This window comes from Urocitellus parryii, chromosome 9 (assembly GCF_045843805.1).
Source record: "Urocitellus parryii isolate mUroPar1 chromosome 9, mUroPar1.hap1, whole genome shotgun sequence".
NCBI classification, from domain to species: Eukaryota; Metazoa; Chordata; class Mammalia; order Rodentia; family Sciuridae; genus Urocitellus; species Urocitellus parryii.
In genome coordinates this window covers 87,186,089-87,213,046 of record NC_135539.1, presented here as the reverse complement: position 1 = coordinate 87,213,046, position 26,958 = coordinate 87,186,089, and the positions used below count along the sequence as shown (strand labels likewise).

Below are 26,958 nucleotides of genomic sequence, written 5' to 3'. Positions count from 1 at the left end.
TGTTTTATCATGTAGTTATTACAGAATACTTCTTGTCTAGGTTCTCTTTGGCAGTATCATATACAACAAAGGATTCAGTCAAGTATCACTTGAACATAAAATTTAGAAAAATTTAACATTTTCTTTCAGGTAACAATTTAACCATGACTACCTTAACAACAACAACAACAAGCTCAAAAAATAATGAGATTATATGTTAAAGGCATTCTTTTTCTTAATTTTACTATTTCTCTTTTCCTTCTTTTTAGCTTTATCTAATTCACTTTTAGTTAGATTGTAGTTAATTAAATAACCCATCAGCTGAGTCCACCATGCCTCTCCAAGTGCCCCCAGGTTGATGTATGTCCCTTCACTGACAACAACAAATAAGCTGAAAAAAACTTGATTTTATTACACTGCCCTTACGAGCAGATTTGCTTTTAATTATAATAGCACGTATGATGCTGTATTTTTGTGCAACATCATGGACTATTCTCTATGCTAATGTTATGCCTCATTTCTCCTCCAGGGGGAGCACAATTTTCATGTATGATGCAAGGCTTCTTCAAATGGAAAGTTAGTTTTTAAAAATTTTTTTCCTTCAATTTTAATTGGTTCAAGTTAGTTACACATAACACGAGGATTCCTTCTGACAAAATTATATGTGAAATATCATATTCATAATTATGAATACATGAATATCAGTCCCCAGTACTTTCCCTTAGCCTTACCCTTCTCCTTCTTCCTATTTTCTTTCCCCCATCTACTGATCTTTCTATTATGTGTTTACATTTATTTTATTTTAAAATTAGGGTCTCATGGATATACATAATGTTGATATTCACAGGAGCAGATTCATATATGTAGATAGGAAAGTTAGATCGGATTATTCTACTGTTTTTCCCTTATCCCATCCTTCCTCCCTTCCCCTCAATCCCTTTCTTCTACTCCCCTAATCTTTCTTTTATTTTGATGGAATCCCCCCAAACAAATCCTTGTTTCTTCTTTCTCTTTCATTTTAGACTACATTCCATATATCAGAAAAAACATTCAACCTTTGACTTTCTGGGATTAGCTTATTTCACTTAGCAAATAGACTCTAAATTTAGGTTTTTAAGAGTTTTCAAGGATGACCAATTCTTTAATTTACAGAGAATGGCATTGTCTCAGATCCTCTACATATGTCATCACATAGTAACCAGAAATAGATCTGGGTGTAGAACACAGGTATGAGTCGTCTTTTTTCCTGCTAGACCGCACTCAACATAACAGAACAAACATCCCCTTTACTGTTGATTTCTAACAGCACTAAGTTATTTTCAGAAGCATAGTTGGACAAAAGTATAAATAAATTAAACCAAAAATTTATATATAAAATATCAACTACTATCTATAATTATTGTTCCACAAAACATTATCTTCCTTGCCAATTTTTTTTATAATAAGTCCATTTAAGCACAAGGAAAAAAAAAAAGACAAACTTTTAGCTTCTTCTGTAACAGAAAAAAGCACTATGGATTTAAACAAATACTAAATAATATTTTTTCCACCAAAGCAATTCAAAAACTTAAGAGGCTGGGAATGTAGCTTGTGGTAGATTGCTTGCCTAGCCTATACAAGGGCTTAAATCCCACTCCCACCACCAAGGGGGGAAAAAGTCTTATTTGATTTTAGAAAAGCTCTGAAAGATTATTTTAAAGAAAGTATCCATCAGACTATTCAGCCCAGGCCCATCTCAGAAGAGAAGTCTCCTAAAGTAGCCAGATTTTCCTGCTGGAGACAGCTGTTGTTGGGCCCAGTTCTTTGGCTGGATACAGAATGATGTAGCTTCTGAAAAACTTGTACTCAGTTCCACTTCAAGGCCGATTTTCCATGAAAAACACAAATAAAAGAAAATATCCCCTTCTGCCTGACCAGTTCCCCTAAAGGCTGAGGGGAACAAGGACAACCCAGCCAGCAGAGCAGATTGGAAGATAAATCACAGAGCCTGTCACGATTTTAAGATAAATGAGATAAATATTTGACATTCTAATAAGATTTCCTTACCTGCTGGGCAGCATCTGAACTTTTTTCTGGAGTTTCCAAAATAGCAGATTGAGATTCTGGATTAGAAAGGAAGCAAGCGGTCAATATCTTTAAAAAAATATTCTTAGTCAAAAAATTAAAATTTTCAGTAAAATATATCTTTAACCATAAGTACTAAAAATATTCAGTCTCTCTTCCAAATATATTAATGGATTATGAGAATACGACTATATGCAGCATATAACACATATAATGACAAACACTCATGTCATTCATTATTTTAAAAAATTGGAATGGTCCTTCTCTGCACATCAATCACAGTTATTTTTCTCAGTGCTAATATCTATATTGTTGTCTAGGAGTACTGGCTAAGATGTTTACTTATATTAGTCACTTAGTTAAAATTCATACATAATGGAAGCCACCTCAATCTTGAAGGATGGGATCTCAAAAACCTTATCCATCTGTTGACATATTACCTTCTGACTTCAATGAGAGATAATACTGTTATTGAAGCACTGAGTAATAAGGGATACTGAAGGAATATTATCATTTGAAATTCTATGAGACTGCAAATTCATCACACTGGAAAACAAAAGAGATAACCACACTGGGAATTTTGTTTAAGCTAAGGGGAACTTTCTTCTAAGTGAAGCCTGAATGCAATTTAAAAACTTAAAAATAAAGCTGGGCATGGTGGCGCATTCCTGTAATCCCAGTGACTTTTGAAGCTGAAGCAAGAGGATTCCAAGTTTGAGGTCAGCCTCAGCAACTTAGGCCCTGTCTCAAAATTAAAAAAATAAAAAGGACTAAGGATGTAGTTCAGTGGTAAAGTGCCCCAGGGTACAATCCCTAGTACCAAAAATAAATACATAAATAAGTTAAAAAATTAAAAGGGGCTTTAGGAGTTCCCAGTGCCTGAAAACCACTAATCTCATCCACTCTCTGTATTTGAAGATGAGAATCCCCAGCAGTTAACACAAGCAGTTGGTGGTAGGATGAAGACTAAAGGTTATGTCTCTCTTGCCTATCACATTGCTCCCCTTGACTGACAGACCAGATACAGGACACAAAGCAGAGCAGGCACTTTTCATAATCATGTTGACATTCCCAATTCAATAGCATTGTAACTGATGCATGTGACAATGCAACAGAAAAATTAAAAAGTACTTAGTATTTAAACAGATAACATACCATTAAGCTCACTGAAAATTTTCATCGTGCTCAGATGAATATCACCATATTAAGACAGGTCCATAGGCCTTGTTTGATCTGCCCATGATACCTAACAGGTTTAACCATCTTTGCCTTTCCCCCTTGCTCACTATGCTCCAGCCACCTGGGCAAGCTCGCCATTCTCTAATATACCAATGATTCCCTACTCCACCAGGTCTCCAAAGCCACAGCAGCTATTCTCCAAAGCTCAGAGTGCTCATTCTTCTTCAAAATATCTGCATGCCCTGCTTCCTTGACCCGTCCCTCATGACTTTGCTCCAGCCTCCTGGAGTAATCTATTTAAAGTGGCAATCCCCAACCCCCCAACATTCCCTATTCCCAGTCTTTACTTTCTCCAAAACATGGACCGTCACATCCTACATTCCACAATTTACTTGATGTGCCTACTTATTATCTCTCATATCCCACTGGAACATAAGCTCCATGAAAGTAGCGACTTGTGTCAAAATTGTTCCTCTATCATATTCCAAAGCATCTAGAATAGTACCTGGCACATAGCAGTTGCTTAAAATATTTACTAAGTAATTATAGGAATGAATAAGAGAATAAGTGAAAGATCAAAAGAATGATCAAGATATGAAACTGGGTGCCACCATGAAAAGTTGGGTGAGCTGGGTAGGGAAAGAGAGAATAAGGATTTTACAAGAGGTAGCAAAGATACTTGCCTTGCCTTTGGCTACTTCTTGAACTTTAGCTGAGTCGTTTTTCAAAACAAAATCATTGAGAAAAGCTTGAAGTAGTCACCAATAGATGTTATGGTGACAGAAGAACATAAACAAGTAGACTTAAAATACAACCATAATTCCAGACAACACTGTTTCAATGAGCCAATAAAAAACACTTAGAATTCAACACCAGAGTTCACCAAATTTGAATAAAGATCTTTAATATCAAAGCTAGTCAACAGTTAAATCCCAAATCTGGAAGACTCTTATGTTTTATTACTTCCAAATCCTCCCAAATAATAGATTGAAGATAAATCCTGCCTTGGTACACATGGGGGAAACTTTCTTTTCTTGTTGTTTCTATTTTGATAGCCCTAGAACAGTCAAGTGATCTCCTGCTAGTTCTTTACATTAGAAATGCATACCATGGGTCAGGCACAGTGGCACACACCCGTAATCCCAGCTGCTCGGGAGGCTGTGGCAGGTGGATTGTAAGTTCAATGTCAGCCTCAGCAAAAAGTGAGGCGCTAAGCAACTCAGTGAGACCCTGTCTTTAAATAAAATACAAAATAGGGTTGGGGCTGGGGCTTAGTAGTAAAGTGGCCCTGAGTTCAATTCCTGGTGAAAGGAAGAAAGGAAGAAAGGAAGAAAGGAAAGGAAAGAAGGAAGGAAGAAAGGAAGGAAGGAAGGAAGGAAGGAAGGAAGGAAGGAAGGAAGGAAGGAAGGAAGGAAAAGAAAAAGAAATGCATACAGTGCTTTATAGCTTTTTTTTTCTATAGTTTATGACCTGGTAATCTGCCCCCCAAAACAAACTTCTGACTCTGGTGGTCAATAAGAACAGTGCAGTTTATCAGAACAATGTATTAGAAAACAATGCTTACTATAAATGTTATCAAGCATTCTGAATACCTACGCCCAAATTCCCAGTTTTCCTCCAGTCCAATAGCTACTTGAATGGAATTTATTCTCCTATTCTAACCTTTATCCCTTTCACTGTTCTCTTCATTTCCTTGAAGCCATTAAGAAAAATTTATATCTCAAAATTCTCTCTTCAAAATCAGAAGCTGGAATGTAGGAAATTTAGAGCATCAGGATTTTGAGAAGAAAAAAGATGCATGGAATAACTCTACTGCAAAATAAAGGGTAAGTGAATGAACACAGCTAAGAAATAAAAATATGAAAGGGAAGGAAAATGATAGAGAATAAAAGAGAAAAATATGGTAAAGAAGGTATAGGAAAAAAAAAAAATAAAGAAAGCCCAAGAAATGGTAAAAGTAGCCTAGAAAAGTTGGCATGGTAGGAACAAATAAATGAACTGGCTCCTGAGGAAGGTCTCAACACTAGAATCTCCATGCAAGTAGAGTTGAGAACTCAGCTTTATCTTAACACTCATAGAGGTCTCTGGATGAAAGTGATCAACCCTCACATAAACCAATGTACTTGTTACCAACAGTCTACTCCTCACAGGAGTCAGGGCACTTTCCAGAACTGCCTTAAAAATAAGAAGTCTTAAGCAGGTTTACACACAAGCATTCTCTGCTGCAAATTGTCCCTCTATTCTATATTTTATCTTTTGATTAAGTGAGACGCTCAGAGGGGTAGAACACTATCAATTTACCCTTGGTCCTTAACAGAATTCCCACAAATATGTGTTAAAGCATCTAACCAGCTCTGAGACTGATAGGTCATCTTTACTAAATATTCATCGAGTAGAGTTGTTCTTTTCAGAGAATAACTCAGTGAGAGGGCTATACAAAAACTACCACCGCCTTTACTCACCCTTTTGAAAATTTAAGAAACTAAATGTTTTGTTTTGTTTTGTTTTTAAATCACTATGAAGCAAAAAGGGAGACAGAAATTCCTGACAGAACTTTAAATACTCTATTTTTTAAAAAAGTTACTTCATACAACTCTGAGCATAATCTAAAATTCTGGGATACATACAATTCCAATATTTTCAGAAGGAATTTCTTTATCATAAAATAAGCCCACCACTCATAAAACAAAACATATGAGTTTCATATTTGTAGAGATATCAATAAGATAATGAATAAGATATACATCTTTGATAAAAAAGGAAAATAAAAATTTCCCTTTCAACTATATCAACTATGCCATCTAAAAATAAGAAGTCTTAAGCAGGTTTATACTTTTACTTAAATTTACTTTATATAATTTACTTAACATAAAATTTACTTAAATGTAAATTTCTAAATATATATAAAATTATTAAATTCAGCTTCTCTAATGGTATACATCAATTTGATTCAAATCTAGTAAATTTTATTGAAAGAAAATTCACTAAACTTCATTTAAACAGCATGCCTTATGATTGGTTCACTTAATAAATGGTATATGTTTTTAATCTGATATACTATGTCCTCGAGAAATGAAAATGGAGTTAAACATTTAAATTTTCCTAAATGGAATAAAACTTATGTTCTGCTTACTTATTTATTTAATAGCATGAATCTGCTCCTCACTGTCAACAAAAGATATCCACACCCAGAATTCAGCTAGCTAAAAAGAAATTTATTCAGTTTTACTGGCCCCTAAATATACACACATATTCATGCATGTGCAAACACACAAGCATTCTCTGCTGGAAACAGTCCCTCTAGTCTGTATTTTATCTTTTGATTAAGTGAGACACTCAGAGGGATAGAACACTATCAATTTACCCTTGGTCCTTTACAGAATTCCCACAAATATGTGTTAAAGCATTTAGACAAAACATGTAAATGAATTATATTACTACAATTGTATTACATCACACAAAATCTCTTAGGGACCATCAGAAGCATGTGGGGGTGGGGGGATATTAGAGGCCATCAAAGTTGTGTGTCTCTGAGAAACTGTTGTTTTCAATCTCATGGACATTGAGGATCATACAGAATTGTTCATATTTCCCTTTCTTCTCTGATAAATTTCCAAGCACCTTTGAAATAAACTGTAGGAATGTCTAAGATACATTTCAGTGTTCTAGTTTAACTCCACTTCATTCTATTGTTCTATCCTAAATTCCTTTTAGTTGATACATTTCTTTATGATCTTCTTAGACATAGATATTTATAAGCTGCTCAAATCCTTTGTAGAGCAAAGGTGAGTGCCAGCACAGAAACAGACTTTCTTTTTTTTTAAGGATATCTTCAGAAATTTTTCTGTCTTATTTCTACCAGATCATCTTCCATACAATTTCTTTCTTTCTCTTTTTGCAGAGCTGGGTATCCAACTCAGGGCCTTGTACACGTTAGGCAAGTGTTCTATCACTGAGCTACACTAAAGTCATGTATACATACATATATGTTTTTCATTCTATAATTTTCTGTATAGGAATTACCTTTCCAAAATAAGTCTTTATTTGCTCTCTGGGCATTGATTTCAAAGAAAGGTAAGGGATTTGGTTTTCCATTGATGAAATAAGATTGATCACATTCCTATTCATATCTACACAGTTTGATTTTTATCCTACATGAATTTAAAAATTCAAGTTAATTATCTCTTTAATTTTTTTATATATCCATCAAATGACCTTTAACACTTGGTATTTGAGCCTCTAAAATGGACCAGGAACTGTTTCAGTATACACACAAGACTTTCCCTCTAATCTTGCACCACTTGTGTGCTTAGCAGGTATTTTATTTATTTAGATCTTTTCCAACATAAAGATCTTCATTTATTCATTCAATAGTTAAGTATACACTATGTGCCAAAAGGTCTTGAAATGATGGGATTCTATAGGAAGGTGTGTATGAAAAAGGAAGTAAATTGTAATCCATAGATACTGCAAATGATGGAAATATAAATAAAATCTCACAGCACTCCAGAAAAGAAAACAACCGGGGATTGGGTAGAGTGGTTGCTTCCTATACATAAGGAGACAAGAAGAGAGAAAAAGTAAAGAGAAAAACAAGATAAATGGAAAGATTTTCTCCTTATAAATGCTTCCAACACCAATAGTAATAGAGCACATCACTACCTAACTTTCTTTCCAGCCGGCCCATACTTCCACGAGGCCTTCTATAGAATTCAAAAGGACAGTTGACATACCATAAGCCCATGGGTGGAGACGTGTGGACTGCACAGAGTGCCAGAAGGGAAGCAAGGATTCACAGGAATCTGTGGCACCAAGATATCACCTCAGTCTCAGCACTTCAAACTGACATGAAGAAGGGTTATTCTTTCATTAATATATGAAGGTAAAGAAAAAACTATTTTACAGATGGTATCATGCAAAAATTAAAGTGAAATATGTGAAAAAACAGAAGAGGCATTTAATCTGAACTAACTAAATATGTGAATTAATGACCAATTTTTTAAAAGAGCTAGAAAAAAAATGAGGAACAAAAAAAGTTCTCGATTTTCTAAGATGGACCTGCAAGTCTTCCTTCTTCAAAAGGAAGTAAAGTTACTGGGCATAGTGGTATACATCTGTAACCCAATCTACCATGAAGGCTAAAACAGGAGAATGGCAAATTTGAGGCTAGCCTCAGCAACTTAGTGAGATCCAGTCTCAAAGTAAAATTAAAAAGAAATGGGATGTAGCTCAGTGACAAAAAACTTGCCTAGCATGTGTGAGGCCCTGGGTTCCATCCCAGTAGTATAAAAGAAAAAGAAAAAAGTCATTGAACTATTTTACTTTAAATTCAAATTGAACCCAATCAACAAATGGGCCAAGGACCTGAACAGATACTTCTCAGAAGAGAATATACAATCAATCAACAAATATATGAAAAAATGTTCATCATCTCTAGCAATTAGAGAAATGCAAATCAAAACTACTCTAAGATATCATCTCTAGTCAGAAATGGCAGCTATTATGAAGACAAACAATAAGTGTTGGAGAGAATGTGGGGGAAAAGGTACACTCATACATTGCAAATTGGTACAGCCAATATGGAAAGCAGTATGGAGATTCCTTGGAAATCTGGAATGGAACCACCATTGGGCCCAGCTATCCCTCTCCTCAGTCTATACCCAAAGGACACAGTGCATACTACAGGGACACAGCCACATCAATGTTTATAGAAGTACAATTCACAATAGCTAAACTGGAGCCAACCTAGATGCCTTTCAGTGGATTAATGGATAAAAAAAGTGGCATATATACACAATGGAATTTTACTCAGCAAAAAAAGAGAATAAAATCATGGCATTTGCAGGTAAATGGACGGCGTTGGAGAAGATAATGCTAAATGAAGTTAACTAATCCCCAAAAAACAAATGCCAAATGTTTTCTCTGATATAAGGAGGCTGACTCATAGTGGGGTATGGGGAGGTATGGGAAGAATATCTATTCCTAGATATTCTAGATAGGGCAGAGGGGTGGGAAGGAAAGGGAGGGGGCAGGGGATTAGCAAGGATGGTGGAATGTAATAGACATCATTATCCAAAGTACATGTATGAAGACAGGAATTGGTGTCAACATACTTTGTATACAACCAGAGATATGAAAAATTGTGCTGTATATGTGTAATAAGAATTGTAATACATTCCACTGTCATTTTTTTTAAATCAATAAAAAATAAATGAATAAATAGATAAATTCAAATTGAAAGGGGACACATGTTTTGTTTTAGTTTTTTTAGTTGTAGATGGATACAACACGTTTATTTTGTTTAATTTACTTTTATGGGGTGCTGAGGATTGAACCTAGTGTGTCACACTTGCTAGGCAAGTGCTCTACTGCTAGGCTACAACCCCAGCCCTAGAAAGGGGACACAGCAGGAAAAACCCAGAAAACACCACTAGATCACTTTGGAGAAATGAATGTTTTTTTGGCTATTTGGATGGATAACAGATCAATTGGAAAAAAAAAGTCACTGTTAAATTACTTTCTATTTACCTCCACCGTCCCCTTCAAGAATGCATATTTTTAAGGGAGACAAGTTATTGTATTAAAAATTATTTGCTCTCGTATTTCTCAAGCTACATCAAATAATAAAAAAAGAATCTTGATTATAAACTCCCTGGTATCAATTCCAACTATCATCTTTACCAAACTAAAATTCAGATGATCACTTTCAATCAACTTTTAATCAAGTGCTCCTTCAGTTACTTAGAAGTAACTGAAAACGTTTCATGACTTTTTTTTTAAAGTGCATCAAAATGTGGAAGATAATACAGATGTTTCAGTTAGAAAGATTGAGAAAAACACAGTAGGGAAGAAGAACACATCAAAATATCACCCCAATCAATGATACAAACACAGGTTATGAGCAAATGTTTAAAGGGCTCTCCAAGAAATTGGTTGATTCTACTACATCAATAGCTCTAAATTTTTTAACAATAAACTTCTGACATAAATACAGTAGTGTGTATTGGGACTGATACATTTAGTTGTGTGCTTTTCTTTTTAAAAATAAAAGTGCTTGTATTTAGTTGCTTTTTTTTTTTCAGGTGTTATCATGTTAGAATCCTCTCATCTCTGAAGCTCTTTTAAGAAAATCTGTCTCAGCCCTGATCAATTGCTCTCTATGAGTGTTTTGATAAACACAGTCCCACATGAACAGACTTTTTACATTCTATTTCCCATTTGTTGTTAATTCTAGGAAGTATAGCCCATCTAGTGAATACTAAGCAGTGTGTTAAAGCAATGAACATTTAAAAAGGGATGCACAGTGTTAAGAGTAGGCTCCTATTGCGGGCACTGGTGGAAAGAAATAACGAATAAACACATGCCCCGGAGACTTAGAAAAAAAGAGGTAGTTGGGTTCCCATTGCAAAACTTTGGGCAGGGGCCTAGAATACCTTTGGCACTGTGAGTCACTGTTAATTTCAAAGGGAACTCACTAAGAAAAATAATTACATGACATAACTATAATAAAAAATTTATTATTTTAGCAAATACACTGAATCAGGCAGTGCATTCTGCATTCTAATGCTTTACATGAACTTGTACAATCCTCAAAATAGCCCTTCGCAGTAGACACTATTCTCATTACCATTTTATAGATAAAGAAACAGAGTGCAGTAATTAGAAAATTTGCCTAAGATTACAAAGCTGTTAAGTGGCAGAGCATAAGCTCCATGCCCGTGTTTTAACTGTTTCACCACAAGTCCAAATTGAATTTCTAATGACTATTTCTCTCTCAATGGAGCAAATGGGGAGTGTTAAAATTCTTAATTCTTAATATCCATACTACCATTTTTAAAAAGTTGGTATGAAGAGTTCTACAAATAGCACCGATACTCTTCTATTTACTTTTCACTCATACATTAGAAGTCAATATTTATTTCTGGTCAGTCTACCAAGAGGAAGTTGGGCATGCATTATGACAAAATGAAGCAAAAACAAGGGATAAAGTAAACAAATTGTATAAAGCACTGCTGCACAAATATGATTCTCAATTCTGTATAACAATACGAAATGCCTTCCCAGATTCTGGCTTAAAGGTAATTATTTTACTGAATTTCTCCAAATAACACTGATGCCAATCTCACACTATCTTTCCAGCCAGTAACAGAAAATAGTTTAAGACAGTAACAGGAACAGAGAAAGAAAAAAACAGGGATAAAAATTTTAAAGGAAAAAAAAAGAGTATATATGAATGCTGTATAATTTAAGAATTATTTAAAATTGAGAGTTAATAAAATTATATCTCTATTTTCTCTCTCCCAGTTATTTCTACAGGGAAAAAAAAAGAACTAAGTAAAAAGAAAGCAGTAAATGAAGAGATTCAGAAGGAAAAGGTAAGGTCCAGCTATCTTTTGAAGGCAGTGGATAGAAATGTCCCTTCAGGGCCATCTTAGTCCAAACAAGATGTGGAGCTTCAACCTCCAGTGGTGGTTCCAACTGAGATGCATGGAGGCAGTGGTTCCCAAACTCCAATATACACAGCAATTAATGAAGAATTCCAGTATCCTATTCCCTGAAATTCTAACTCAACACTCTTGAGCATGAGGTATAAGAATCTTCAACTGCACAACCTTCCCAGTGATTTTAAATTGGGCTATCTACAGGTTAGATTCTTAAAAATACATAGAAGCACAGACTCATCACCCAATAAGCACCGCAATGACTCATTACGATACACATTCTCAGAACACTCACTGTCCCGTATCCTACCTGTTTCAGCATCCTTGGGCCTGTGTTCTTCATCAGGAGGTCTTGATGGTGGCCACATAGATGGGACTCGCCTGGGAAACTGCCCTTCTGTGTAATCCAGTGAGTGTGTGGGTTGACTGACTGCAGCCCAGGTATAAAGTTGATCTTGCTATATTTAAAAATAAAATAATTATAAATACTATCAATCCAATCATGAAAAATAGGAGTCTTAAGTCTTGCCAAAGCATTTCTATGTAAAGCACATAAATAAGGTGTATGCTAATTAATTAGAGAATTCCCTAAACTGGCATTGTAACTCATTTGAATGTCCCTTTATCTGTGGCTTTTGTTTGTTTGTTTTTATGGGTTTTATTCTTTTTTCTTTTATTTTTATTTATTTTTTTGCTTATTTCTTTATTGACCTTTTGATATAAGTTTTTATTATGTTGCCCAGGCTGGTGCCAAACTCTTGGGCTCAAGTGATCCTCTTACCCTGGCCTCCCAACTAGTTGGAACTACAGGCGTGAGCCACAACACTGAACTGATATCCCTTTAAAAACTGTTTTTACACTGTGGGAAACTCAGAGTATAAGTTGTACTTTGGTGCCACAAAAACAATAATAGCCTCTTTGCCTTCAACAACACAAGACTCAGAAAATTGCCTTATTTTGGACCCAGATTGGAAGCTATTTGGGAGAGAAACCATAAAAAAGTAAATGAACCTGCCAAGAGTAAAAGAATTAGACAGAGATCTTCTGGCTAAAAAGGCGTTGCCAGCTGCCAACCAACTGATTCTGGACAGAATGTGAAGACTTGTAACTATACTTAGCACCAGAAGAAAAACTGGACAACTCACAAAGGAAGCCACTTGAATCCCATAAACACCTTGCAAAACTTGACACTAGGTTTTCAGAATAACTTGTTTGACCATTTTAAAATGTATCTGCTTAATATGTGTGCCCTATATTCTTTTTGTGAAATTTGTCTTATTCAGGTAGATTTCCCTAACACTTTTGATTGACACCATATAAAGTAATGAGAAAAACAATATAGCAGGGATGAAATGCAAAATATGAACAAAAACCATACTGTAATCACTAGGCTAGGACATCAGAGAATATGCCCATATTTGAAAAGGGTAAGTCTCAGGCAAAGACAGTGCTGCGTCCAGCCAGTAGCTTAGGAGGATGTCTTTAGCTTAGGAGGATATCTCCTTGCCTGCTGTCAACAATTAGGCACAGAATCTCATCTCCTTTGTGTTTGTTTCACCCAGACTTTTCATGAAAGGTGTGGCCAAGCACCTACCCAAGTAGCAAGTTAGATATGCTCTGACCTCTCCAGAGGACTTCTGTGCACATTAATGTTGTTTAATAAATGTCTCTACGTCTGACAGAATTTGATTTGAGATTTGCTTTCATTAGGACCCATGTTTAATGGGCCTAGACATTTCAGAAAGAATAATCCCCCACAAAAAATCAAAAGTTTTCATTAGAAATAAAAGTGTAAAACATTGCTTGCAAGTACATAGTTCATGGATTTTTTTTAAAACACTATAAATAATCTCCCCTTAGTTGCATAGATAAAATCTATCTCATGCCAGCAGAGGGCTCTCCACCTTGTTACACTGATCTCAAAAAGAAATGCTTCTACCAAACCTTGCTTGGGTGTGACCTGTAAGATAAGGTGCCCACTCACTGCCAATGACTAAAAATGCCCATCCTATTATGTATTGTTATCTTTAGGAGGGCTCTGAAGATACAGTCATTTCATGTTAGAATTTTACACCTTTACCTGAAGAATTAAATAGATGGATGGTATTTTGAGTTTGTTTTTTTAGTCATACACACAATGTGAATTAGGTTGATCAGATGTGCTTTTCATTTTGGCTATTAGAAATAAGTATGTGGCCTGTCTGCCACAATTTTAGGGATCCCGGAATGTTTTATTTTGTGGTGCTGGGACCAAACTCAGGATCTTACACATGTTAGGCAAGCACTCTACCACTGAGTTATACCCCCAGCCCTTCAGAATGTTTTTGATTAGTCTTATTCCTTTGTGGTCCACCTCAGTTTTTTGTTTGTTTGTTTACTTCTGTTTTTTCTTCTTTAAAGTTTTTAATAGCAGCACATTTTTCATTATCTTTTCATATCCCTTCTTACTAAATTTTTATACTAAATTCATACCTTCTCAAACACCTTTTGGACTAAGTGGCAATAAAGTATTATTACTATTAGAGAAATGGCGGAGTGTCTACTTTATCCATTTTTAACTCATCTAAATCACTTATAAGATGACTGATTGGATAAAAAGTGGATCTACTGACAGTAGACTGAATTGAACTCATAAGTTTTTTCCTATTTATCCTGTAATTATTAAAAAATTATAGTATAACCCTTAAAATTGTGTTGCAGTGGGGGAGATCAGAAAAACAGTAAGTAATCGGTACCATAATATAATACAATCCATTTTTAATCACTACGTAATTTGCTGTAATTATTTTCACATCCTTTTATAAATAACATAATTAGATTTTTTAAATAACTGTATTGTCTTCACACTTATAATTTATATTTCTGTCTTGATCTTCAAATACTTAACACTATAATATTATCTTTACATGGTTTTATATAAAAACATATACTCATAGGCCAGTGACTTTAGTGAGCATCTCGAACTACCCTGGCCTCCCAGGTTAGTGCTTGCAGGAGATGGACTAGGCCTTTTTAGATTTTTCCATTTCATGCTGAACAACACACCAAAGATGGATTTGGGACAAACAAGTGCTTGGAATTCCCCGAAGTGCTGAAACTGCAACACACCAATGACTGACTTGTGAGAAACCTGGACTTAGGGTGACATCTGGTGCTGAAACAATGGAAGTGATAACAAGTTCAAAGAAAATAAGAAACGTAGAATTTCTGGAAAGATAGGCACAAACAAAGCAAAATTATAAAATCTGGAATCAATACCTAACCCTTCAATGCACAGACCATGGCAGACACAGACAAGCATCAAGAATTTCCAGGGAAGTAGAAACTACTAGTGAAGGGGAAAGGGAAAGGAGCTGGAGAGGGGATAAGTGGAGAGAGAGGGTAGGGAAGGGTAGAAAGGATGGAAAAATAAATAAATCACTTTAAAACAAAACAAATTTCTGGGAACCATGAGCTAAAGTATCATTCAAAATAAAGAGCAAGAAAATGAGGGCTGGGGATGTGACTCAAGCGGTGGCGCGCTCGCCTGGCATGCATGCGGCCCGGGTTCGATCCTCAGCACCACATACAAACAGAGATGTTGTGTCTGCCGAGAACTGAAAAATAAATATTAAAAAAAAATTCTCTCTCCTCTCCTCTCCTCCCTCCCCCCCCCTCTCTCTCTTTAGGAAAGGAAGAGGAAAAAAAAAAGAAAATGAACAAAAGGTAACTAATTGGCGAATTCTCACATGAAAAATTTTAAAACTGTTATTTGAGGAAATTCAACAAGATTCAAGAAAACAGAGAAATGTTTCAATACTCGTAACAGAGAATCTTTGCAAAGAGATGGAAGCAATTAAAAAATATCCTTAAACTGAAAAATATACTAAGCAAAATTGAAAACATTATAGAAGGCATCAATAGTAGAATAAATCAAACAGAAGAAAGAATCAGCTCAAAAAAGACTATTGGAAAAAACACAGAAGGAAAAAAAAGGATGAAGAGGAATGAAGAAAACTTATAGGAACTTAGAGATGTCATTAAAAACAAATATTCAAGTTACTGGAGTTCAAAAAGGACTTGAACATGACAAAACAGTATAAAGTTTATTCAAAGAGAAAGTAATAGAAAACACCCCAATCCTAGAAAACAATACAAATATCCAGAAGCATACAGGAAGGTCAAAGGTCACTAGTAAAATTTATATCAACCGAGTCTACCCTAAGACATATTATGATCTCAAAGGTAAAATATTACGAGAAAATTCTCAAGTTAGCAAGAAAAATAAAATCAAAGCTAGAAAACATTTCTGAAATTAATTATAATGAAAATATTATATGCCATAAGTTTGGGGTGCAGTCAGCTATGTTGAAAGAGAAATGTTTTGGTTTAAATATACATATTAAAGGAATAAAAAGGTTTAAAATATATGCATCTCAATAATTAAGTTAAAACAAAACCCTTGTAATGTAGTTGAAAGAAGGAAATAGATAAAAGTACTAAGGAAATAGATAAAAAGTACTAATAAAGTAGCCTTCAAAGAAGTCCTCTAAAAATATAAATAAATAAAACTGAAAGCCTCTGACAGGTATAATCAGGTAGAGATTTAAATAACCAATGTATGAAATGAAAATGGAGAGTGGTGGTGGTGATGGCCCATGCCTGTAATCCATCCACTCAAGAGACTCAGGGTGACTCAGCAATTTAAGCCCTAAACAACTTAGTGAGACCCTATGTCAAAATAAAAAGGGCCGAAGATATAACTCAGTGGTAAAGTCCCTTGGGATGGGATGGGATGGGATGGGATGGGAAGGGAAGGGAAGGGAAGGGAAGGGAAGGGAAGGGGAGGGGAGGGGAGGGGAGGGGAGGGGAGGGGAGGGGAGGGGAGGGGAGGGAGAGAAAAGAAAAGAATATGAAGAGCTGGGAATATAACTCAGTGGTATAGAGCTTGCCTAACATGCAAAAGGCTCTAGGTTTGATCCTGAGCACTACAAAAAAACAGAAATGAGAAAGGAATCATACAGACCCAAGTGATTAAGAAGATAGTGGTCATGTATAACTAAAAAGAACAAATAAAACATTTTTGATAAATGGAAAAAAAAGAATGTAGTGGAATAACTATAACAAATTTTTTAATTAGAGAAAATGGAAAAATTCTTAGAAAAAAATGTAACTTACCAAAACTATCATGCAAAATAGAAACTGTAAAGGGTCCCACAACTGGCCTTTGCTTTCATGATGTCTTTTGGGGGGGCGGGGTGTGTGGGGGGGGAGCATATATAAATGTCATAACTCCCATAACAACTGAAGATAGGGAACTTGAAATAGTGTAATCCCTGCTTCTGATAATCTTCACAGAGGATATAATTGGTCAAACTATGAGTACTGTTGACCTAACTACTTGAGAATCAGGAGGGTAAAAAAGATCATGTGAGTTCTTTTATCAGACACCATCACACAGTGTTTGGTTGGGAAATGAAGGTACTCATGACAAGAGTTAAGATAGGAAAGAAGGAATAACAGACATATTATTAGGCATACAAACACGATTTTAATTAGTTCAATTCTTAAGAGATGTTATGTATGAACTTAAATACTTAGATTAACAGTATTCAGCCTGTCATTTTATCACTTAGAGACTTTACAAGAATGTGGACAAAATAGGGATATGTTAGGGATCCAGAAGAAAGTTAATTATTAATCAATCAGGCACAGAATACAGGAAGAGCATACTAGATCAATAATGCACTCACAAGAGGGTGAGGTCTTGAAAGAACTTCTTAGTAAGTAGATCAAATTTGGGCATGGGGAAAAGTATTTGAACTACATTTAAAAGTTCATTTCTTTCAACTTGATATTTGAATTGTTAGTTGACCTTTAGACCAAAAAAAAAAAAAAAATCACTCTAAATGTTTCTTTCCTAATCAGACATTAGGGAGGAAACATGTCTAACCAACCTTCTGGCATTGATAATAAATTATATAACATCAATATTGCTCTGAACATCCTCCAGGGAAGTCAGCTGACTTACCCAAGGTTATATCAAGTCCAGAAAAACAAAGCAAGATTTTCCTCTACCCAACCAAGCATTTAGGCCTGTCTATAATACACAGAGCTTATTATACTTTAAAGTCTTGAAAAATAATTTTTCTTTAAAAGTCCAAGCTGAATTTAACTTAGTCCTGGCCAGATTAAATATTTAACATATCTCTAGCATTACTTAGCAGAATGAAATTTAAAAAAGAAAATAGCAGAATCTTGCAGCAATTAGGAAGATATCCTGCAGTTTAAAAAAAAAAAAAAATAGGGCCAGGATTGTGGCTCAGTGGTAAAGTGCTTGCCTAACATGCATAAGGCACTGGGTTCAATCCCAGGTACCACATTTTTTTTTTTTTTTTTTTTTTTTTTTTTTTTTTTTTTTTTTTAGAGAGAGAGAGAGAGAGAGAGAATTTTTAGTATTTATTTTTTAGTTCTCGGCGGACACAACATCTTTGTTGGTATGTGGTGCTGAGGATCGAACCCCGGGCCGCACGCACGCCAGGCGAGCGCGCTACCGCTGAGCCACATCTCCAGCCCCCAGGTACCACATTTAAAAAAAAAAAAAAAAAAATCCAAGCCTGTTCCTAATCTTAATCTTGCAAGTTAATTAATCTCTCTGAACCTCATTTTTCCTCTAAAAAATGGGGATTTTCTAAGAAATTTTGCAAATCATGGTGCCTCAATATATAGTATGCATTCAATAAATACTATCAACTGTAGTTATTAATAATAGTTATTAGAATCATGTACTAATTTCATCTTCAGATAACCCAGACATAAAATTTGGGATTTTTCTATTATATTTCTGAAAGAACTGAAAACAGAAACACATATTTGTAAGAAAATCTGTTTGTCTCAATGACTGACATTTCAAGGAAAGTGTTAAAGTAACATAACAATGTCTAAGAAAGTGCCATTTTAATGAAGCCACATACTCCCAAAGATATCTAACTCCACACAAACTTTGGTTCTTCAGAGGAAATTAATTGTGAGCAACTTCTCTATTCCCTATTAGCTGTTATAAACATTTCTGTAGCTTCAGAAAATAGTCATGAATTATTAGTTATTAACATAGCACTGTAAAAGAACAATTTATCGTATTAAATAATGTAAACCATTGGGTAGAACTATTATTTTATAAGAACAATAATTGATTTTTATCACACAAAGTTCTTCTTAACTTTCATTTTCTTGATTTTACCTAGTATAATTAAAAGTAAGTACACTTTAAAACTAAATAACTACTCTTCTGACACTCTTTCTAAAGATTTCAAAAGCCTGCTCAAATTAGCAAAGTGAATCTTTTTTGTTTCTAGATCTTACTTTTCTTTTTATCTTGCTTATGTATTATTATTCAGGCAATTAGTAATTGCATCTGTTAATTTAATACATTCTCACTGCATCAGTGATTCCTACTAACCTGCAAATGTTCAAATTCCATCTTCTTGGTCAAAACATTTTGTTTTTTCTTATCTGAAGATAAGTCCTGACAGACCTTTTCTATTTTGCATGAGGCCCTCCCACCACAAATGGAGACTGTCTCTCCTACCATCCCAAGGCCAAATAGGATCTCCACTCTGCCGCCTTTAGCCTATCTAAAAAAGCTGCCCCCAAATTATTTACAAAAAAAAAAAAATAATAATAAATTAAAATCTGTCCTATGAAGCCAGTTCACAGTCTCTAATTCAGAGACTGAAACCTTCCATCTCTGCCTCCCACACCATTACTGGAACCAGTTTCCTGAGTCAGCATTATTTCCCACACTTCCTTTGGAAATGCAGCGTGAGCAACATAGATGAATTAGAAGAGAAACTCCGAGGCAGGCACTTAAGTTTTTTGAGCATGCAATCAATAAATTTTAAGTATACTAAAATAAATATTTTGTAAGTCAAGAATGATTTAGAATTTAAACTAATGGTGGTTTATCTGCCTTAACATTTCCTTCTGCAATAAACACTTATAAAAATCTCAAGTTTCAGTCACTATTTTTAAAAGATTAAGGCATATAGTTAGGCCTGATATGCCAGTATCCAGACAGTAGCTCTATTATATAACTAGGGACTTGTTTTATGGGCTAACAAATTATAAATGGTTCGTCAAAAATTTTAAGCATATAATTTAAAAATTGGTATTGAATAAAGTATTACCCTATCCAATCGCCCAAATTAAAAACTTTGATCTTTGAAAATCTTATACCTCCTAAATCCAGAAAGTCACCAAAACCAATCTTTTCCATGTCAATTATAGCTGTAGAATTCACTTCTCATTCATCCCAACAGCATTAGACTCTTAGACTAAAGATTTGATATTCACCACATCTCTGAAGTTCCCTTTCCACCATGTAGTAAGGAACTGTCATCAAAAACAAAGATGAGTATGTTCATTTCTTGCTACTGAAAATCTTTGAGATTTCTAATGATTCCAAGATAGAACTGGACTGTTGGTGTGTATGTGAAGACAGTATTAATAATGGCCATCTGCCCTTCTTTGTTTCTTCCCATTGAAGCAGACTCACAATAAAATTAAGAATGACTTTTACTGAGACTGAAAGGCTGCTTCTCTGTTCTGAGAGACACCAAAGAAGCTAAGAATAGAATTTACCCCCTGGTCTGGCCTGATACCTCAACAGGTCCTCTGTCTCACAGGCTAACTAAATCTTTGTATGTGCATTTCTTGCCTTTTGTCCTACTTTACTGGGCCTTCTCTTTATAAAAGTTTCCTGGTCCTTCAGTTTTTCAAAGAGGGAACTACCATCCTTCAAAGCTGACTTGATCTAAAATCTATTTTCCTGCCAAATTTGACTCCATATATCTCTGGAGCCCAACAAGCAGAAAGCTTAGCTTCCAGCCCTCATGCTGTAACAGTTCTGCACAGTGACTCCATCCGTCACAACTACTCTTTGTTTCTGCCATGAGGGTGACTTACCATTTTCTTAATGTACCAGGATCTTTCAGAACCCCATGTTGGAGGCAGAAATTCATTTTCTTCTTCAAAATAACTCACTTTTTCTACCTTCTTTAAAATAACTCAATTTTTTCAAACTCATACTTAACTTTCAAGAGCACATTCAAAATGCCATCCTTCCACTTTCCCAAGCAAAAGTAACTGCTATATCTCCTGTGTTCCATAGCACATTGTAATACTTGTGCCTGTATCTGCTGTTTCTGATTCTCTCTCCCACATTGTCCTGTCTCCTCCCTACCATGACTAAAATACATGATATCCTAAGATCTGGACTATATTATTCTTAAATGGGGAGACCCTGTGAATATGTACACTTATTGAATCCCTACTATACGATGACTTTATCATTATCTATCAAAAAATGCATGAAATTCAAACCAGGCAACTTGTGGATCTGTCTTCTGAAACCTGGCTTCCTTACCTATAAAACAGTAATGAGTATAAAGAGCTCAAGGAGTATATTTTGAGAACTGAGTATGATTAAATGAAATGATAGGTGAACTTTTGCCTGGAAAAGTCCTGACATGAATATGAAAATAAAAACACTGATAAAATGGCTCTGAACACTAGCCATTTTTTAACTAACCTAGAAAACATCATTAACTCCCTATCTTACCAACTAGGAACCAAGGCCTAAGGATAAGACAATGTTACATGATAAATGTTACATGATAAATACACAGCAAAGCCAAGACTCAAATCCAGTTGGGAAATTTTACCAAACACTCTGTAACATTGTCTTACATGGGTTCCTAATATTTTATCTTATCCTCATCTGTTACAGAGCTGGGGCCTCCTGAGAAATGGAAGCAGCAATGAAGATTCTCCCTCAAACTTCAATTCTTATAATCAAGTCAGAAAGATTCTAGACATGTGGCTCAGAATAACAGGAATGAGTTTATTTAAGGAATAAGAAAGGGAAAGGGGACACCCTCACGTGAGAGAGTGAGTCCTTTCACAGAGGACTCTGTTTTGACTTTTGATGACATCAGACTTTTAAGCCCCAATACCATGTCAACTCTAGGTCACCTTGGCCCATGTTGACCAGTTTCTAATTTTTTTTTAGTTATACATGGACACAATATCTTTATTTTGTTTATTTACTTTTATGCGATTCTGAGGATTGAACCTGTGTGAGGCAAGCACTCTGCCACTGAGCTGCGACCACAGCTCTCTAATTGGATTCTTAGCCACATATTCTTACAGATTTTTATAGCTAGGAGGAATTATCCTTATCTCCACAAGTTTCAAGATCTGGTCCTAAGTCTCCCCTTCAGGTTCCCATTATCAACATTATTTTGGGTCTGCATTTCTCCTGCAGAAAACAGGTATTTTGCTGAGGAATGTAACATATCTTGTCCACTTAGGCTGGACAGGGTTGGCTACAGGTAAATTGCTTTTTGAAAAAGAAAGCATGTTTGGGTCAGCATAGTGAGCCCATTTTGTGGAATTATTCTCTTAACCCTGTGTTCCTACCATCCTCATTTCTCTGTCCCCTAACAATCAGAAACCATTCTGTGTTTCTCAATTTAAACATGTGGGAGAGAGGGGGGTAGGGGTGGGGGCAGGGACAGGGGAACTAACTTGCCCCAAACCATATTAGCTACAAGGCAAGGAAGCTAAAATTCAAATCTTAGTATGTCTAAAATAAAAACCCAGCTAGCCCTTTGGTCAAAATTCCATGAACTATTATAAAGGTACAAACATACAGAGACATAAGACAGAAAAATCATATGTACCCTCAGGAAATGTACCCATACCATGGTGTCATGATAGATGAAAATAAAGTAAGATTTCCTCTGGTTAAAGTTATCATAAAAAATCTTCCAGGAAGAAGTATTTAAACTATTTGAAAAGTAAAATTTGAAATTAAAAATATTTGAAAAAGTATTACCTTAAAAGTTAAAAGCAATGAAGAAAGAACTTTTAGAAAAGGGTAAAATCAGCAAATCAGGGACAGAGAATTGTGGGGTATGTAGGGACAGTGAACCTCTCCAATCAGGAAGAAGGGAAAGTAAACAGGAAAAGCAGAAGCAAGGAGGGCCTTGATTATAGTCAGGGCATTTATGAAGTTAGGTAGGAGGTAGGCATTATGAAACATGTGCCTATGGTAGCAAGCTCCTCAGGAGGCTGAGTAGGAGTATCACTTGAGTTCAGGAGTTTGGGACCATCCTAGGCATCGCAGTTAGACATCATCTCTTAAAAAAAAAAAAATTTTTTTATTAACGATAGGGATGGAAAAACCATCAGAGAGGCTTGTGAAATAAATGAGACCTGACCATTGAGTAGGAAGATAAAGGGAAACTAATCTAGGCAAGAGGCAGAAAGCTGAGTCAGGTGGTAATTCCAAAGGCTGGAGAGTCAGTTCTACTAAACAATTGAGGACACAGTGAAAGGCCAAGGTGCTGTCTATCAGGGCAGATGGCAACCTTTTGAGCTTGGGAGAGAGCAAAATAGTCATGCTACTCCAAGAAAACATTTTACAAAGGAACGAACATCAAATGTGTTGAAATCTAGGAAGCCAGTGAAACACCTAAGTGTGGACTGTCAGTAGGCAGATAGAGATGCATAATCAGAACTTGCAGAAGAGCCTAGAGGTGAGAATCTGCATATAAGTTGGTATGCAAGCACATATACATGTGGAGATAAAAGGACAGCAGGGGGAAGAAGGATAAATCAGGAAGGACTTTACCTTGGGAAACCTCTACATTTAAGCAGCGGGGAAAAGAAGGGAGAAAGAAAAATACTGTTTTGTAGCAAGTCAAGTTAAGGGGAATTTTCTGGACACCTTGGTTAATTGCCTCAAATCTTACCAGAGGTAAAGAAAAGTGATACATATTTTATTTTAAATATATTAAATGTTATTTTAAACATACTAATGGGACTATCAGATTATAAGGAACCAAATAATGGTTGAAACCATAAGTAACCAGGAATCTTCCAAGAAGAGAAAGTTCACATAAGAGGAAGTAGAAAAAACTCACACAAAACTACAAAAGTCCCAGTAACATTAGAGAAATCACCCCAGCTCAGAGGGAGTGGGCTGAGTGGTTGCTGAGAGGAAGGCAATGAAAACAGGCAGCAATGGTGGGAATGAAAAGTCTATCAAACAAAAACGAGTGAGCAGACAGCTCAGACTGCACCTCTGGAAAGTTGAGTGGATTTCAATGCCACTATTTTGTGGCTTCTTCCAATAATAAATGTGACAGCTGTGAGTAAGGGAGCAGGAGGTGGTGAAAAGCAAAGTAGATACTCCAGAAGGTCAGAAGGCTGAGAAATAGCAGTCTTCTCTCTTCATGGATCTGCTTTAGTAGAGCTGTAAGGGTTCCAAAAATAGAATTTCCTAAATTGATATTCTAGCAAGACATTAGTTCCTAGGGATGCTGTCTGTGCTGACTCCTCCAGTTCAAACCAGAAGTAGGCACAGGCAATAGGGCACACTGTGCTGAGGCTCCCCAGCATGAAGCTGTCATAGGAACTGCCCCAACCACATACACACATACCACTCCCTGGCACTATTGAACAGACTCCCTTTGAAATTAAAAACAACTTCCTGATAACTGCTTTTCTACATCCCATATATCCTCATGCTAAGAGAACAGAGGCATGGTAAAGTAGAGCCTCGCTAAATTTACATAAGTCTAAGTCTCTTGCCTGGTGTTGGCTTCTGTCAATTTTAGCTGCTTCTATGGAACAAGCTGAGAAGCAATCTAGCTGCTTCTCCCCAGTCTGATCACACTGCACAAAACACATTTTTTCCTTTTTCAACCATTTGCCTATTTCTTACGTGAGTAGGCGGAGAATCTGTCTAGCTGGGATCCAGGGAGGCTTCATGGCTGGGGTGCTGGTAACACTGTGATAGTGGAGATCCCAAAAAATAAAAAGTCCTACAGAGAGTGGCTTTCAAAAAAATATGGTATTACTAAAGAAAATCTGTAGGTCACTATGGTGCATACCTATAATTCTACTTACTTGGGAGGCTGAGGCAAGAGGATCCCAATTCATGGCCAGCCTAGGCAACTTAGCAAGACCTTGTCCTAAAATAAAAATTGTAAAAAGGCTGAGGATGTAGCTCAGTGGTAGGGCACCCCTGGGTATCTCCCCTGCCCCCCCAAAACACAAACAAACAAACAAACAATTTTGAGTAAAAGTTTTGAGGAGGGGTAATTCACTTTGTAAAAATGAGCTCATAGTAGCAAAAGGCTGCATAACGGTACACTGGGCCTAAAGAGGATCAAAGATCAAGACTGAATTTTATAGACAGTAGAGTTATGTGCAAACCATAAATGACAGATTCATGGTTGGCTCCCACTCATAAGAAGGAATAAGAAAAGTGCTGCTAGTAGGGGTCAGTTCAGAACAATGACACTCATTACAAAGTCCATGGGTCCCTCTGCTAGTGCTGCACAAACAGTTCTACCTATGCTCTTCAGTGATTCAATAATTCAGTCTAATAATTAAATGTCAACAAGTCTCAACCTGGGGCACAGAAGAGGATATCCAAATGCCTAAAATGAATATTTTCTTAAGCAAAAAGAAATACTGTAAGAAACTGCATTTACAATTTTTAAGATTCCCCTCTTAGAATCCAGACTTCACACACTAGAGCTAACATTTCTAAAAGGTGTTAGCTGAAGGTGAGCTCTAACAATTTGCTCCAGGAAAATACATATGAAGTAGAAGTAGCACATATATTTAAATTGCCTGTTTGGTCTCTTTTCACAGAGAAAGCAGCTAAAATAAAAAACCAGCCTAAAAATTTGTCACCACCTACATATAGCACAGGAAGCAGGGTGGAACTAAGATCAAGATCTGTCATAAACTCTTGCTACTATGGACCAAAGTGCTGGGTTGGTGCTTAGATCAGGAATTGACTGCCATTATGGTTATATCATTGTTTTAAAAAGATCTGCTTTCACATGCAATACCTTAATCTACAAAGTTCAACTATAGCTAAACAGAATAAATTAAAAACTTTGAACCATGATTTCTAAAGACCTAGTACTTAAACCAACATCACAATAAGGACTTAGGAACATGCAAAAGTATTTATATTATCCATGTAGAGCCCTATTGGGAAGATAGTTGATTAACACACTTCTGTCACATATTACTTATTTTCTAAAGCCATGGACAAAAGAAAGGCTGCTGTTAGAACTTGTACCTTTGGATATATACTTGTGAAGTACTAACACATTTGTATTCACAGCCTGTAATAATTATTATAAAAGAGATTCAAAGACTTCTAAATAATAAGCACAGTAATTAAGAGCTAGCATTTCGGAAATTAACAGACATTGATTTAAACCATTTCTCTGCCAATTATTATTACCAGTCTCTTTCTCTCTAAAATGAGTGTAACAAGTTGGGTGTGGCAGGGCACACCTGTAATCCCGGTGACTCCAGAGACAAGCCACAAATCTTATTTTCTTAAGCAATATATAAAGCTTCCATTTCTCTTCAATTTAAAGGCAGGAGGATCTCAAGTTTAAATCCAGCCTTGATAACTTAGCAAGACCTTCTCTCAAAAATTTAAAAAATTAAAAAAGGCTGGGGATGTAGTTCAATAATAGAGTGCCTAGAGTTCAACACCCAGTATCACAAATAACAATAATAATTAATTTTTATTATTTATTTAATAATACCTCCAAGGAGATGTTACAAAGATCAAATGACATAGGTAAAACTCATAGCAATGTAAGAGCTCAAAAATGGTGTCTACTGGGGTTGGGGTCGTGGCTCAGTGGTAGAGCGCTTGCCTCGCACATGAGAGACCCTGGGTTCGACCCTCAGCACTACATAAAAATAAATAAACAAAATAAAGATATTGTGTCCATGTATAACTAAGAAAATATTTTTTTAAAAAATAGTGTTTGGGGCTGGGATTGTGACTCGGCGGTAGAGCACTCGCCTAGCACGGGTGGGACCCGGGTTTGATCCTCAGCACCACATAAAAATAAAGTCATTGTGCTATGTCCATCTAAACCTAAAATAAATAAATAAATAAATATTTTTTTAAAAATGGTGTCTACTATTAGCCAGGCGTGGTGGCACACACCTATAATCCCAGTGACTCAGGAAGCTGAGATAGGAGAATCTCAAGTTCAAAGCCAACCTCAACAACAGCGAGGCACTAAGCAACTCAGTGAGACTCTGGTTCTAAATAAAATACAAAATAGGGCTAGAGATGTGGTGGTGTACCCCTGAGTTCACTCCCTGGTACCAAAAAAAAAAAAAAAGAAAAGGTATCTTTAATAAGAGAATCATTAGAGATCATTTAGTTTGACTTTTATCAGTAAGATTACATCATTAG

General features: G+C 35.8%; 1 protein-coding gene across 2 annotated transcripts in view; it reads right to left on the bottom strand.

Annotated features, from left to right (window-relative positions):
• The window catches only part of Fmn2 (formin 2), a 341,897-nt gene that overhangs the window by 245,925 nt on the left and 69,014 nt on the right, over positions 1-26,958 (bottom strand). For both annotated transcript variants that reach the window (XM_026390773.2, XM_077803042.1), the window contains exons 3-4: positions 11,974-12,121; positions 2,026-2,081 (exon numbers count right to left, since the gene is read on the bottom strand). In XM_026390773.2, the coding sequence (XP_026246558.2) occupies positions 2,026-2,081; positions 11,974-12,121 (204 nt within the window). The remainder of the gene's footprint in view (positions 1-2,025; positions 2,082-11,973; positions 12,122-26,958) is intronic.